This window comes from Hypomesus transpacificus, unplaced genomic scaffold (genome assembly GCF_021917145.1).
Source record: "Hypomesus transpacificus isolate Combined female unplaced genomic scaffold, fHypTra1 scaffold_51, whole genome shotgun sequence".
NCBI classification, from domain to species: domain Eukaryota; kingdom Metazoa; phylum Chordata; class Actinopteri; order Osmeriformes; family Osmeridae; genus Hypomesus; species Hypomesus transpacificus.
The window spans coordinates 1,400,388-1,414,834 of NW_025814024.1; the positions used below are offsets into that span (position 1 = coordinate 1,400,388).

General features: G+C 41.9%; 1 protein-coding gene across 5 annotated transcripts in view; it reads left to right on the plus strand.

The window, feature by feature from the left end:
• sh2d4a (SH2 domain containing 4A) overlaps nt 1–14,447 on the plus strand; it is a 61,719-nt gene that overhangs the window by 41,609 nt on the left and 5,663 nt on the right. For 4 of the 5 annotated variants that reach the window (XM_047017261.1, XM_047017262.1, XM_047017264.1 and 1 more), the window contains exon 8: nt 2,630–2,847. In XM_047017261.1, coding sequence (XP_046873217.1) covers nt 2,630–2,847 — 218 coding nt within the window. Of the gene's footprint in view, nt 1–2,629; nt 3,079–14,447 lie in introns of those variants that run through there. The other variant, XM_047017265.1, reaches the window with a different exon arrangement.

Consider the following 14,447-nt stretch of genomic DNA (forward strand, 5'->3'; position numbering starts at 1 on the left):
TAATCCAAGGGAGGGGGGGGCTCCAGGGAAGGGAGTAGATCGCCCCAAGGTCCTGATGGTGTGCAGGGAGATGGGAGGTGCGCTTCCAAGGAAGGGGGGGGTCGTGTCTCCAGGAGAAGGAGTAAGGCAGACAAGGCCAGGGTTGATGATGTATGGGGGAAGGTGGGGCAGGGTCTCCAAGCTGAAGGTTTAGATCATCCAGCGTGAAAAGGGTGGGGCAGGGTCTCCAAGGGAATGCAGGTGGGGCAGGGTCTCCAGGGGAATGTGACCTCAGAACAGAGTATATCCAAACCGTAAGTCAGACCAGCCGGTCTGACTCGTCCTTAAATAGCAAAGAGTTACTGTCCCAGCATCACCTTATCTCTCATTTTGACACTGCTCTCCAGAGCTGAATAGCCCATTGTGCTCACACCAGGCCCTGAGTGCCACAAACTCTACTCCCATGCTGGCCTGCTTACCCTCTGCATTATACTTACTTACACTCATCTTGGCGCCTGAACCCATTTGTTCTTTAATGAATCAATTGATCACAATTGGATATATGTGTATATTAGTATTAAGCATTACATGACATGTGTGTATACATACAGTATACATACAGGGTAGTGATTAATATAGCAGCGTTATAACAACGTTAACCCCATTGCCAATAAACTAGGCTAATTCATCACACATTTACATTTAGTCATTTGGCAGACGCTCTTATCCAGAGCGACTTACAGTAAGTACAGGGACATTCCCCCCGAGGCAAGTAGGGTGAAGTGCTTTGCCCAAGGACACAACATCATGTTGCGCGGCAGGGAATCGATCCGGCAACCTTCTGATTACTAGCCCGACTCCCTCACCGCTCAGCCATCTGACTAATCTGACTAAATCTGACATTTGCGCTAACCATTTCACCAAGGATGGTTTTGAAAACCTGGGACAATGTAAAACAGGATTAGCTATGAAGCTGTTGCTTAAAAGAGGTGCGTTCCGACCTTATGTTCATAACAACCGCATGCTGTAGTATGATTTTGTGGGTAACAGTTAGTAGCGATGCTAACGTATCCTGTATCTAGCACCTGCCTTTCTCCAGTTCTTTCGAATAAAAAATCTAGACTGGCGTTAGCAATAGGCCAGACTGCTATTCGTTTTCTGGCAATTTTTTCGGAAACTTCCCTTCTAATGCCGACTGCAGCTAGTCTAGCTAGAGTCATTTGCCAAGTAAGGTATGTTGATGTGTGAGAAACATATTTATCATTCTACCTATGCTAGATACATGAGACGTTAGCATTGCTAAAAGGCTAACTTTTAGCACAAAATCATACTTACAGCTTGCATTTGTGATGAGCGTACGGTTGGAACAGCACCTCTTTTCAGCAACAGCGGCTTAGCAAATCCTTCTTTAAATTGTCCAAGGTATTCATTTAAAACAGTCCTCTGTCGAACTGCACAGGGATCTTCTCATAGACAAACATCACTGCCCGTCGAGTGTTTGGTTTCTTAAGCCCAATTTATACTTAGGTCGCAGACACTTTTGAAAAGGTCGCCGACAGAAATGGCGTCACGGTCGACACTTTTAACCGTCGCTTGAAAGTGTCGCCTACCAGGAGAAATTTCTACTGGCGCTGATGTCGTCACATTGTGTTGCGCAAGTTTGATTGGCTAGATAGACGGCACGCATCGTTGACTGCTTTGTTTTAAATTTTCAGTGAACGTTCAACAGCTAATTAAGATGGAAGGAATAAAGGAGAGATTGGCAGAGCAAGTTAGAACATATCCACACCTTTATAATGCCTCTCAAAATTAGCTACAGCCATTTTCTCTGATCGATCACCTAGGCTACAAAGCGTAAACAATGTAACCATAGCTATGAATGTAACGGTAAAATGATTCTGTTTACGTCACGCGAACCTTGAGCACAGGCGACTGTTTGCCGAAGTATAAATGCAGCAGCCTGAGCGACACTTTTTTTTTTTCGTCGGCGACCATTTCAAAAGTGTCGGCGACAAAAGTATAAACTAGGCTTTAGGAAGACTCTGAAAGGTGTCAGCATTCCCTGTACAGCCTGGAACACTGCATTTACCACCATAGTCCTTTTTCAACAAGCTAGAAAAACGGTCTTTGTAATTCTGTGGAAGTACACAGAGCAGCACGCAGCAAATTTTGGGGCAATAAAGGTACAGACCAGAACTCAAAAAGGTGGAGCCCCGTTGTGACGTTACAACAGGGGATTTTTCAAAACTGACTGTTTCACAGCAACATTTTTTAAATGTGAGATTTACTTAGGAAAGAGGTGTCAATGGACTTTGAGGTTCACTGTATGTCCATTTTACCCACTGAACTGTCGTTATTCAACTGTGACAAGGTACATTTGGTTCTGCAATCAATGACCCCTATAAATCTACAATCAAATGAGTGATAACCTTACTTCTAGATTTTAGCTTGAAACAATTTTATTGGGAGTTATATTATACTATATGTTTCCTTCAAACCTTTATGGCCGTTATGTTTTTATTCTGCTTAGTAATGTTAACTACACTGTTTTGCATTGTATTCGATATCAAATGCTTTTATACACATACTTCTATGTTTTTTTTGTCTCACATACCACCAGTATGTAACATGTTTATTTTGCTTCACCAAGGAATTATTTCTCGGGAGGATGCAGAGAACCTACTGACCGAAGGGACACCGGGCTATTTCCTGGTTCGGGTCAGTGAGAGGATTTGGGGATATGTACTCTCCTATCGATGTAAAGATGCAGTTAAGCACTTCCTCATTGATGCCACAGACGGATGCTATACACTGCTGGGGGACCAGTTACACTTCTCATCATTGGCAGAGCTTGTCGAGTACCATGAGGTAGTATAAAAATAAGTCACTCCCTGTCCATTATTGTGTGAAAGTAGCTGAATGTTGCTGTTATGTACAACATTGAGAACAATGAACCACATGTGATATAGTTTGTCTAGAGCAGGGGTCAGCAACCCGCTGCTCTGGAGCAGCATGCGGCTCTTTCACCGCTTTTTCTTTCAAATGGAACACCTATTATATTGGAGATCGACACCGTTAACAGTCCTGTATCCAGGGTTTCCCAACCAGTCAATCGCTGTGTGTGCTTTCTTCTACTGTCTATGCCTGGCAAGCGTGAGAGCGTCGAAGTTGCGTAGAGGCCGAGAGCGGTATTGGAGAGATTTCAATCTTTTTTGTAAAAAAAAGGGAGATTCCTCCCGTCAATCAAATCAAATGTATTTGTATAGCCCTTTTTACACGCAAACATGTCACAGAGGGTTTCACATACGCCCATAGAACTGCCCCTCAACCAACTTAAACCCTCAAGGAAGACAAGGAAAAAAACTTCAAAAATTGAAGAAATCTTGGGAGGAGCAATTCAGAGAGGGATCCACTCCTCCAGAGACGGTTGGTGAGAGAGAGGACCAGAACACAGGCTAAACATACACTACGTTTACATGATGGTATTAATTCAAATCTAGCTTAATTCGGATAATGCTAAATTTTGGGGCAACTGCTATTATCCTTATATACATGGCAGTGAGTAAACCGAATCATTGGCCGAAAGGTTGGTCATTGGTCATATCCCAGTACGATACGTGGCACTGTTTTCATTACAACTAGTGGTGATACAGTCCTTTCCGCTTGACCTATTCACCACTACCAACAACATCAACATTTTGAGAAACACGGCAGAGAGCAAAGAAAAGCTACGTCCCTCTACATTTCGTGCATGATGACAATAGTAGTACTGCGCTACGGCGCTATTGGCTCGCGTTGTTTGTTTGTTTCTGCCGGCTCGTAGCATCGACAACTTATCGTCTTTTTTGACTTCCAGGTCACGACCCGGAGGAATGGCGGCGGGATCTCAAGCATGTGCACAAACGCAGAGTCCAGTTCATAGTCCAATTCACCATTAACAAGCATGCGATGTCCGAATTATCAACCGACTCGGATCGAGTTATCTCGGGGTGTCGATCGGATCGTAGTCAGTCTGCAATCATTCGAACAAAGGTGTTTACAAGAAAGGGATAATTCTATTTCAGTCCAAATAAGCCAGTAACTCGAATCCATGTAACCACGGTGGATGTCATACAGTGTCAATGGGTTTTGAAACACCAAAATCCATTGTTCAGCTTTATAGATGTAGGACGGGACCGGGAAACTCGCTGTTGGCCGTCATGGAGACTGGTTTCCGGTTGACGACCAGGTCAAGCGTTGGCAGACCGACGACCAGGCAGGTGCTGACAGCTCAAACCCCCCACACCACAGGGGATGTGTGGAGGGGGGACAGAGAGAGGAGAGCAGGGATTAGAGAATGTCAGGAGCAGGTAACAGTTACAGTCATAATAGAATGAGATTCCCACCGGTCAAGTGTGGACTAGTGCAGCAATTTATCAGAGCAAAAAGGGGTATTTTGATGCAGCCCTAGAAACTAAGATAGCACCAGCACCCCTCGGTTGGAACATGAAATCTGTTTGAGGGGAAAGAACTCTAAAATAAGTTGTACTTACGAATAAGGATGAAAACGACCCGTCCCCCGTTGTCTCCAACTAGTAACAGAAACTATAACAGTAACAATATACAGCAATGGAAACTGTAACAGTAACAATATACAGTAATAGGTTTACTTTATATGTAACATCTAGATGAGGCAATGTGAACATATAAGCTATAATTAAAATCTAAAAGTTACATGTGATACACACATAGGCAAACACACAAGGTTTACATAGAAAGTAAATACACACATGCTTACCTTTACCAATCGTAGAATTGACTAAACAAGAACGTTTTTAACCTCATTTTAAATGTCGAAACAGTATCAATCTCCTTAATTGAGACAGGTAATTTGTTCCAGAGAAGAGGTGCTCTATATGAGAACGCCCTACCTCCAGCTGTTTTTTTCTTAATTTTGGGAACCACCAGATAGGCGGCATCTTGAGATCTAAGTGTCCTTGCAGGGCAATAGGGTGCAAGGAGACCAGAGAGGTACAGTGGTGCCAATCCATGCAGAGATTTGTAAGTTAGTAGTAGAACTGAAATCAGCTCTGGCTTGGATAGGGAGCCAGTGTAAAGAGACAAGAGTAGATGTTATGTGATCAGACTTTCTTTTTCTAGTCAGTAGTCTAGCAGCAGCATTTTGCACCCGCTGTAAATTTTTTAGGTAGTGTGGAAGGCTTCTGAAGTGATTCTTATCGATCAATAATAATAGGCTTTGAGTCGAGGAGTTCGGATTACAAAGGTATGCTTTATTACAAAGGTTCTCTTTGGGTTTCACATTCGCTAGAGCTTCTCAGCCGAGAAGTTCTAGCCTCCTTCATTTCCTCCAGGTCTTTTATACAGTTCATACACGTCACACAAATAACTCTTGGCATCATTAATCATCAGGCATCATCAGGTATCTCATCAATACCTGTTGGTCAATCTTAAACAGACACTGGTCTGTTTGTTTACCGGTTGTCATGAGTCCAGGGTCATCTCTATCTAGGGGAACAGACTCCATGTCACACCGACCTTGCTTATCTGTGTGAAGCATACAGCTCCCTAACTGCGCTATTGGGAAAGAACATTCTTAACACAGGAAGTTTGAGCTGGAACAGCCAAGTGCTTGTCCCATAATTGACTACGGGGCCTGAGCACAACAACATTGTGACTCATCTATATTATCTCGCGCACAGCCTAGTGCTTTCTACCCTGCTCTATGCCCTACTCTGGGCCTTGCCCTGATGTGACCCCAACAAACATATATCCCACTATAGGATGATTTCTGGCCCACCACAGTAGGTAATTGGAAGGCCAGAGAACAACACATTGCTGTAGTCCAATCGGGACGTAACAAATGCATGTATTAGTTTTTCAGCATCATCCTTTGAGAGGAATTTTTGTATTTTGGCAATATTACTTAGATGGAAAAATGCAGTTCTGGTACATTTGCTTAATATGATACTCAAACGAAAGGTCTGGGTCAATTGTGACTCCTAGATTTTTTACCAGCTGGCTTTGACAGACTTTGACGCCGTTTAAGTCTAAGGTCAGATTGGATAAATTATTTCTGTATTTTTTAGGACCGAAGATTTGAACCTCGGTTTTATGAAGAAGGAAATTTGCTGTCATCCAAGTTCTTAACCCAGAAACACATTTTTCCATAGCATGTGGAAATTCTCTAGGCTTTGTAGACATGTATAGCTGAGTATCATCTGCATAACAGTGAACATTTACCCCAGAGCTTCCAATTATGTTTTCTAAAGGCAACATATAGAGTGAAAATAACAGAGGGCCTAGAACTGAACCCTGAGGTACTCCGTATTGTACAGTGGAGCTCCTGGATAAGCAGCCATCATAGTGGACATATTGTGATCTATCACATAGATACGATCTAAACCACTGAAGTGAAGTACCAGAAATCACAACATAGTTTTCCTTACGTTCCAGGAGAATCTCATAATCCACAGTGTCAAAAGCTGCACTTGGGTCTAGAAGAACCAGGACAGAGGCTAATAATAGATCAATGACTACCTTGGCTAATGCAGTTTCAGTGCTGTGGTGAAGACGAAATCCAGACTGGAGAGGTTCATAAAGCTGATTTGAGGACAGGTGGTCAGTGAGCTGTTGTGCCACAGCTTTTTCAAAAAGAATTGAGAGAAAAAGCAAATTTGAAATTGGCCTGTAGTTGCTAAGACAACCTGGATCCAGGTTTGGTTTTAAAAGAAAGGGCTTAATAATAGCTTGTTTGAAATTGTCGGGGACTTGGCCAGTTACAATAGATTCATTAATAATACTAAGCATGGGTGGTCCAATAATAGGGAGAAGTTCCCTACTAAGTTTGGCAGGGAGGGGATCGAGAAGGCAGCTAGTGGGTTTTAAGGAATCTATCAGCTCGATGAACGCTTCCATAGAAATAGGGTTAAAGTGAGTGAGAGCCTCAACATGCAGCATGCTGGGTATAGAGGAAAATTCAGTGTTGATAACCACTCCTCCAGGACTAGTCTGTAGACTAGACTAGTCCCTTATTGGATAGATTTTTTGGTCAAAGAAATCTAAGAAATCATTGGGAGAAATAACTTACTTCTTAGTGAGTTTTGCAACAGTATCAAATAAGAACTTAGTGTTGTGTGTGTTCTTATTATTCAATTTAGAGAAATATTCTGATCTGGACCTGATAAGGACTTGCTTGTACTCCATTTAGCTGTCCTTCCAGGCCAGGCTGAAAAGCTGCTCATGTAATTTTCTGTTACAGACCGACCCGGCCCCACATTAAAGACAGGAAAATGTATCTGGCCCTTGCAGAAAAAAAGGTTTAGGGTTCTCTGATGTGGATGGTGGTCATAAACCTTCCACCTCCATGAGGAAAATAATTCCTCTATGGGTGTTAGTGTTTGCCACAACCAAAAATGCCGTGCACACGGTTTTATTAAGTACACATATACATAGACAAAACAACAATGGGGGAGGAAAAACAAACGGCAAAGTGGTAGGAGTAGGGCACTGCCAGCGGTCTGTCAAATCAAATAAATAATACAAAAGGTCCCTAAGCTTCCCTACCCCTCTACTCCTTCCTGACACCAACTGAACTACCACTTACCTCACTGCTATAATACACAGGGTGACAACCGCTAGCTTCTAACCTGGTGTATGTAACAGAGAGTTACCTACGAGTGAATGTAAACCCCAGGGTGTCTTATCTAGCCCTACTCCACAGACGTCTAGGTGGGACCAGAATACAAGTAACAAACAAAGCTTTTACGGTTCTCTCAATAATATTCACTATACAATACTCAATAGTCAATATAACTCAATATAGAAAGCTTGCACTTCTTGCTCAAACAAAGTTACCAACAAAGCTCTTACCAACCTCCCCCCACATAACACAAACTGACAGTTAAATACAGTGTGATGAGCTCCTCTGATCAAACTGTTCATCAGTGTAGTCCGTGAGAGGCTACATTCAGCGTGTGCTCTAGCTGCAGAGATGTCTACCACGCAGGGGCGGATGAAGGCGCAGTTTGACCACAAGGCTGTGTATCAGTCCTTACAGCCTGGTGACCGTGTCTTGGTCCTACTGCCTGTGCCAGGCTCGTCCCTCTTTGCCCGTTTCGTTGGTCCGTACAAGGTAGAGAAGAAGTTGAGTGAGACACGCCTGATCGTAAACGTCAGAGCCGTGTCTGTCACATAAACATGCTGAAGTTGTACCACTCCAGAGATGACACCACAGATGCAACTGCTGTACCTGCGGTCTCCTCGATGGCTACAGTGGTGCTGTCTCAAAACACTGTCGATGCACCTGTGGACGACGAGGACGGGTTGAGTCCTCGTATCACTTCTCAGCTCTGTGCGCATTTGGCGAACTCCGAACTACTGCCAAACTTACTGGCGCTGTTAGTGCATCTGTGTGGGGAGCAACAAGCCGATATTGGGAAGCTAGTGGGCACTTTCCCGTCTATGTGGTGATATCCCAAGCCGCACTACCGTGCTAGAGCACAATGTCGATGTGGGCGATGCCGTTCCAATAAAGCAGCATCCTTATCGAGTAAATGCAGTAAAAAGGGAATATATGTGAGAGAACAAAGGTTGTTCTCTCACATATATATTTATTATTATTTATTATAATTTTTTATTTTCGCACCCCTAAGGATCCCTCAATATTGGGACTACATAGACAACATCAGTGTTATAAGGTTTGTCTTGGTAGCGATTGCGTTGGTTGTATTTTTATTTACGTTCCGTTGGCTGGATTAAGTTCAAATTACGTTTTTGTGGTGAAAAGTGAAGCTAACGGTGGGTAACTTGCTAGCCACAGTCACTGACGTCACTAACGTCACGAAAACACGCGTGACTACCTGTAGCAGAACATTAGTTTCCCATCTGTTAACTTGGGGGATAGTTAGGCTAACTATAGCTTTACTGCAAGGCACCTGCAGAAACACCACAAGCAAAGAGGCCAGGGTGATAACTATTTACTCATTTTACTTTGTGATGTGAAACATAATTGTGAAATGTAATGTACAATATTAGCTGATATTATTAAGGAAGTAGGCCCACATCTACTTTCGGAAACGGTAGTCTACTATTTCACTGAAGCATTAGCATCATGACATTAGCTTCTGTTGCCCGGGCAACACATACTACAGCGGTCTATGATGCATCTGTTTTCCTCACAAATACATTTTCTTTGTAGGATTTATTATGACATTAGATTACAAGTAAACAATCTGTGGGTGAAATTATCATTTCTGTGGTTTCAAACCAGTGTAGCTCACTGGAACGCTGTAGCCGAGTCTAGTAGCTAGTTGCTAACAAAAACATCTCCACAGGCACAGCTGTTTACAGTAGGAAGTCAAACGGCGGCACATGTTCGGCACTACCCTTACTTATAGGCCATAAGGTGAACTAGGAAAAAGTATCTAGAAAGTGATTTTCATTCCCACACCTGGGCACTACTTTTTAAATGCATTTTTGCATAGACAACACCCTTATGGACTTTATGTTAAAAGTTCTCCGCAAATTATCCTGCAGTTTTTTGTCACGATCCATAAATGTATATGATTGTACATTTAAAAAAACGAAATTCTTATGCTGCTGGTTTTGCTTGTAACTTTATTTTAATTCATTTTAGAAACACAAAATAGTTATCAAACTGTCATTTATACATGTACCTAAACATTTGAGACAGGTATTGGTGCATTACTATACTCAAGTGTGAATGTAGACCATAGTAAATTTAGCAAAACTGTGATGTTTTATAGATCAAAATGTTCAGTAGGCACAGTGTAATCACAGAAAGATAAAAAGAAAGAAGCACACTGGCCCAAGTTGGCTGAAATGACTCAAAACGTTACCCCGTCACTTAATTCTGAATAATGCCAAACATTTGACAATTCTACAATAGATTCATTACAGCTCAAAAACAACCTAAAATACAACACAGCGCATCTTTACTCATCAGTATTATCCCTACTCATCAGTATCATACTCATCAGAATCATCTTTACTCATCAGAATCATCCTTACTCATCAGTATCATCCCTACACATCAGAATCATCTTTACCCATCAGTATTATCCCTACTCATCAGTATCATCCCTACACATCAGAATCATCTTTACCCATCAGTATTATCCCTACTCATCAGTATCATCCCTACACATCAGAATCATCTTTACCTATCAGTATTATCCCTACTCATCAGTATCATCAGTAACATCTTTACTCATTGGTATCATCCCTAATCATCAGCATCATCCCTACTCATCAGTATCATCTTTCCTCATCAGAATCATCCCTAATCATCAGTATCATCCCTATTGCTATAGTCAGAGCTGTCATCCCATGTAGCCCTTTCCTCTGTTTCCTGGGTAACATTTGCACAACTTTGGCACCAACAAATCAATACAAGAAAGTCTTGCTGACATACAGGAACATCTTCCACACTCACATTTGCCTTGCAACTGCAGTGGACTACCTGCAACACACTTTCAGGGGAAGGATTTCTAGTATTTTAAGTTCAAGTATTTTATTGTCAGATGCACAGAACAACACAAGGTCAGACTGGTCACTGAAAAATCCTTAGGACAAGACCACGCAAAGCAACCTGGCATAACATAACATAAGTACACAGAACATGGATTACATCTATGATAAGCAAAAAAATAATAAACCTCCTAATATATAATAATATACAATACAGTATAGTTAACCTCTAAATACACAATACACATAATAACCTGTCCTAACCTTATAAACGTAAGCTAACCTAAGACAAGTGAAGTACAATAGTGCAACATAGCTGATAGTGCAACCAGTAGCTGAAAGTGGCAGTGTGTAAAATGACTAGTGAGAAGTGTATCAGTGTCCATATCAATGTTCATTCCGAAGCCTGATGGCCCTTGGAAAGAAACTGTTGTCCAGTCTGCATGTGTGAGACCAAATGCTACGGTATTGCCTGCCAGAAAGCAACAGGGTAAAAAGACTGAATGATGGGTGGTATCAGTCTCTTAGCGTCACTTGTCGGGGGAATGGATAGTTCTGGCAAAGCTGACGATGCCTTGCAGAATGCTTTGTATCTTGCATCGTTCACGGTTTTGGCAGATGAGTGCCATACAGGTGGCACACATATTTGCAAAGTAGTTCATCATGATGTCAGGACAATAACCTCTCTCTCAACGTCAGCAAGACCAAGGAGATGAATGTGGACTATAGGAGGCGGCAAGAGGAGGAGCATGCACCCCTACACATCAGCGGATCCGAAGTGGAGAAGGTCAGCTGCTTCAAGTTCCTCGTGGATGAACATCAGCAATGACCTCACCTGGTCTGTTCACACGGACAAGGTGGTCAAAGGGGCCCGTAAACGCCTCTTCTTCCTGAGGAGACTGAAGAAGTTCGGCATGGACTCAGTCATCCTCACTAACTTTCACAGATACACCATAGAGAGCATTCTGACCGGTTGCATCACAGTGTGGTATGGGAGCTGCACAGACAGGGACCGCAAGGCCCTATGTAGTGTGGTCCGTTCTGCTGAGTTCATCATCGGCAGGAAGCTCTCAGCCCTACAGGATGCCCTACACACGATGCCTCAGGAAAGCTGGCAGGATTCTAAGAGACTGTTACCACCCATACTTCAGTCGCTTTACCCCGTTGCCTTCTGGCAGGCGTTACCGCAGCATTCGGTCGCGCATACACAGTTTCTATCCAAGGGCCATCCGGCTTCTGATTGGACATTGATGTGGACATTGATTCACTTCATACTAGTCACTTTACACACTGTCACTTCAGCTACTGGTTGCACTATTAGTAACATTGCACTAATGTATTTCACTGTAATTTGCCATCAGGCTCCTGAATGGACATTGACATGGTCATTGATTCACTTCTTACACACTGTCAGTTTCAGCTACTGGTTGCACTATCAGTAATATTGCAATATTGTACTTAACTGTACTTCACTTAGTTTAGAATAGGTTTATAAGGTTAGCAATAGGTTATTAATTGTATTTAGGGTTTAGTATATTGTATTTTTATATTTATCTGTATATTTAGGAGGTTTACTTATTTAAGCTTAGCATAGATGTAATTTATGTTCTGTGTACTTATATGTTATGTTATGCCAGGTGCTTACGTTGTCTTGTCTTAAGAATTTCAGTGCCCAGTCTGACCTTGTGTTGTTCTGTGCATCTGACAGTAAAATACTTGAACATAACAAAGTAATACTTTAGGTTAAGGTCCAGGTTAAAACTGCTACCCATATTTGTAAATACAGTCAGATTCATCTTTCTCACAAGCAACAAAAAATGCCTTTCTTTTGCCTTTGCCATAAATGTAAATGCGCTCTCTGCGCATAGTGGTGTAAAATGAACGACAACAATAAACAAATGCTGAGTTCTGAGCAAGCAATTTAAGGTTGCGATTCTTTTCCCCAATATGGCAGGCTTCATTCAGTGATTGAAACAAATATTATTAAAATTTAAGTTTTACAGTATAGAACCGACATTGAACGCTCCGAGCGAGCTGTGCTGTGGTACACATGGAGATGTAGCCAGTTGTTGAATGGTAAGCGAACTCCAGCTTACATAGTTTACACACCACTTTAGCTGTAGGCTCAACAAGTTTACCATCAACTGACCAAAATTCGTTATATTTCCAGACATCACTCTTCAGATTTTTGGGGGTTACAATCACTTTCTATGCTGCGGTGAAGCTGGGTTCTGCAATTTCTGCCATCTTCCACGCAAGTCAACTGTCAGCAGTGACGCTGAGGCGCGCGCTCACCCGCAAAGCAGACAGACGCACTGCCGCTGCGTTTTTTGTTGTTGTTTTCATTCGAATATAAATATAAACATTTGAAATTCGTTTTGTTTTTTTACCACTATTCGAATATATATTCGAATAAAAAAACAGCCCTACAACTAACCTGAACTCCATTGCCACAGCCATACTTTATCAATCTGTTCATAAAAATAATTAATTTCAGCCTAAACCGTACAACGGAACGTTAAATCAAATTCAACCAACGCAAGCGCTACCAAGACAGTCTAGTAGTAGTAGCCTACAATTTACCGGGGCAGTTTCTCCACACAGCAGGGCTATATCGCATTTTGCCTTGTTACTGACAATGATCGCTACCCCTGAGATTTTTATGAATGAGGAATTTCCCCCTAAATAAATGTCAAGCTTATTTACGTTTTTGGGGGCATATTTTCAGTTAGCAGATGGTATTATTTGAATCGCGATTCCATCTGAGATAGCTACTGCTGGTAACGTTGTTAGAATAAGCTTCAAAGGGGGTTCTTTATTAATGAATGAATGCAATATGGGTAGGCAAAATGCCTGAAAATATCACATGAAGGGAAAAACTTGAAATTACGTTTAAGATATATATATATAGAGATATATAAATAAGATATAGAGATTAGGTCCATTTTTAGACCGGTCTGCCCAGGGCTCGACAAAAACTATGACCCGGGGCCAGTCAAAAGTAACGTCGGGACAGTTAAACTAGCAACTCGCTGGCCCGATCGGGCCACTGCAAATTATTGATTGAAAAAAAAAATCCTTCATATGTTTTGCTATCTGCTAAATGCATAAATAACTTTGCAGCTCATGGGTCACACAGTTGGCAAATCAAGAGTTGAGTAGTGAGTGACGAGTGGTTGTCAAATTGTAATTCTATAATGTCGATACATTTTTAACAACTGGCGCGAGACTGGCGCAACATAATAAAGTGAAGATGGCAGCAAAGTAGAGCTACGAGCTCAAACGGAAACAACTTTTTTTATGGAACTAAGATGCACTGCGTCGTCTGTCGTATTTTCCCCTCTAAAGCAGACAAAAGTGGATCTATTCACACTGGCAAAGACAATTTTCGAAAACAATCCCTGACCAGCCATGCTTGCAGACAGCACCTGGTGTGCGGGACAGCTAAGCCGATGGTTGAGCTTAATGTTGAGCCCTGGGTCTGCCAAATGTATTCATTTCGATTCAACTATGAGGCTGCTGATCACCATTCCCTCTTGCAGGGGAAATGAGAAGACAACTATTTCATTCTACCCTACTTTTCACTTAGTATTTTGAGTTGTAAATGAGCAGAAAAAAATATGCTTTCAAATCTATGTAATCTTTATAAATAATAAGTAGGCTATGCATTTTTTGTATAAAATATACAGAAATATCAGTTGTAAAAATGTCATTAAAAAACGCTCTGCAACCGACGCAAGCAAGCACACCCTACACTTTCCCTAGAAATTGTACCCCCTCTAGTTTAATTTTCTCTGGAAAAGCGCCGACTCAACTACCCAAAGTTTTGTATGTCTGCGGCAAACATTTCAGCCACGACTGTTTCCTCAAATTGAGCTAATACAAAGCTGGCCTTGCTGAAATAAAATTCTGGATCAGTAGTAATTTTCCTTGGTCCAGCTACAAACCTCGGACAAGTAGGTTAAGTTAACTAACGCTAT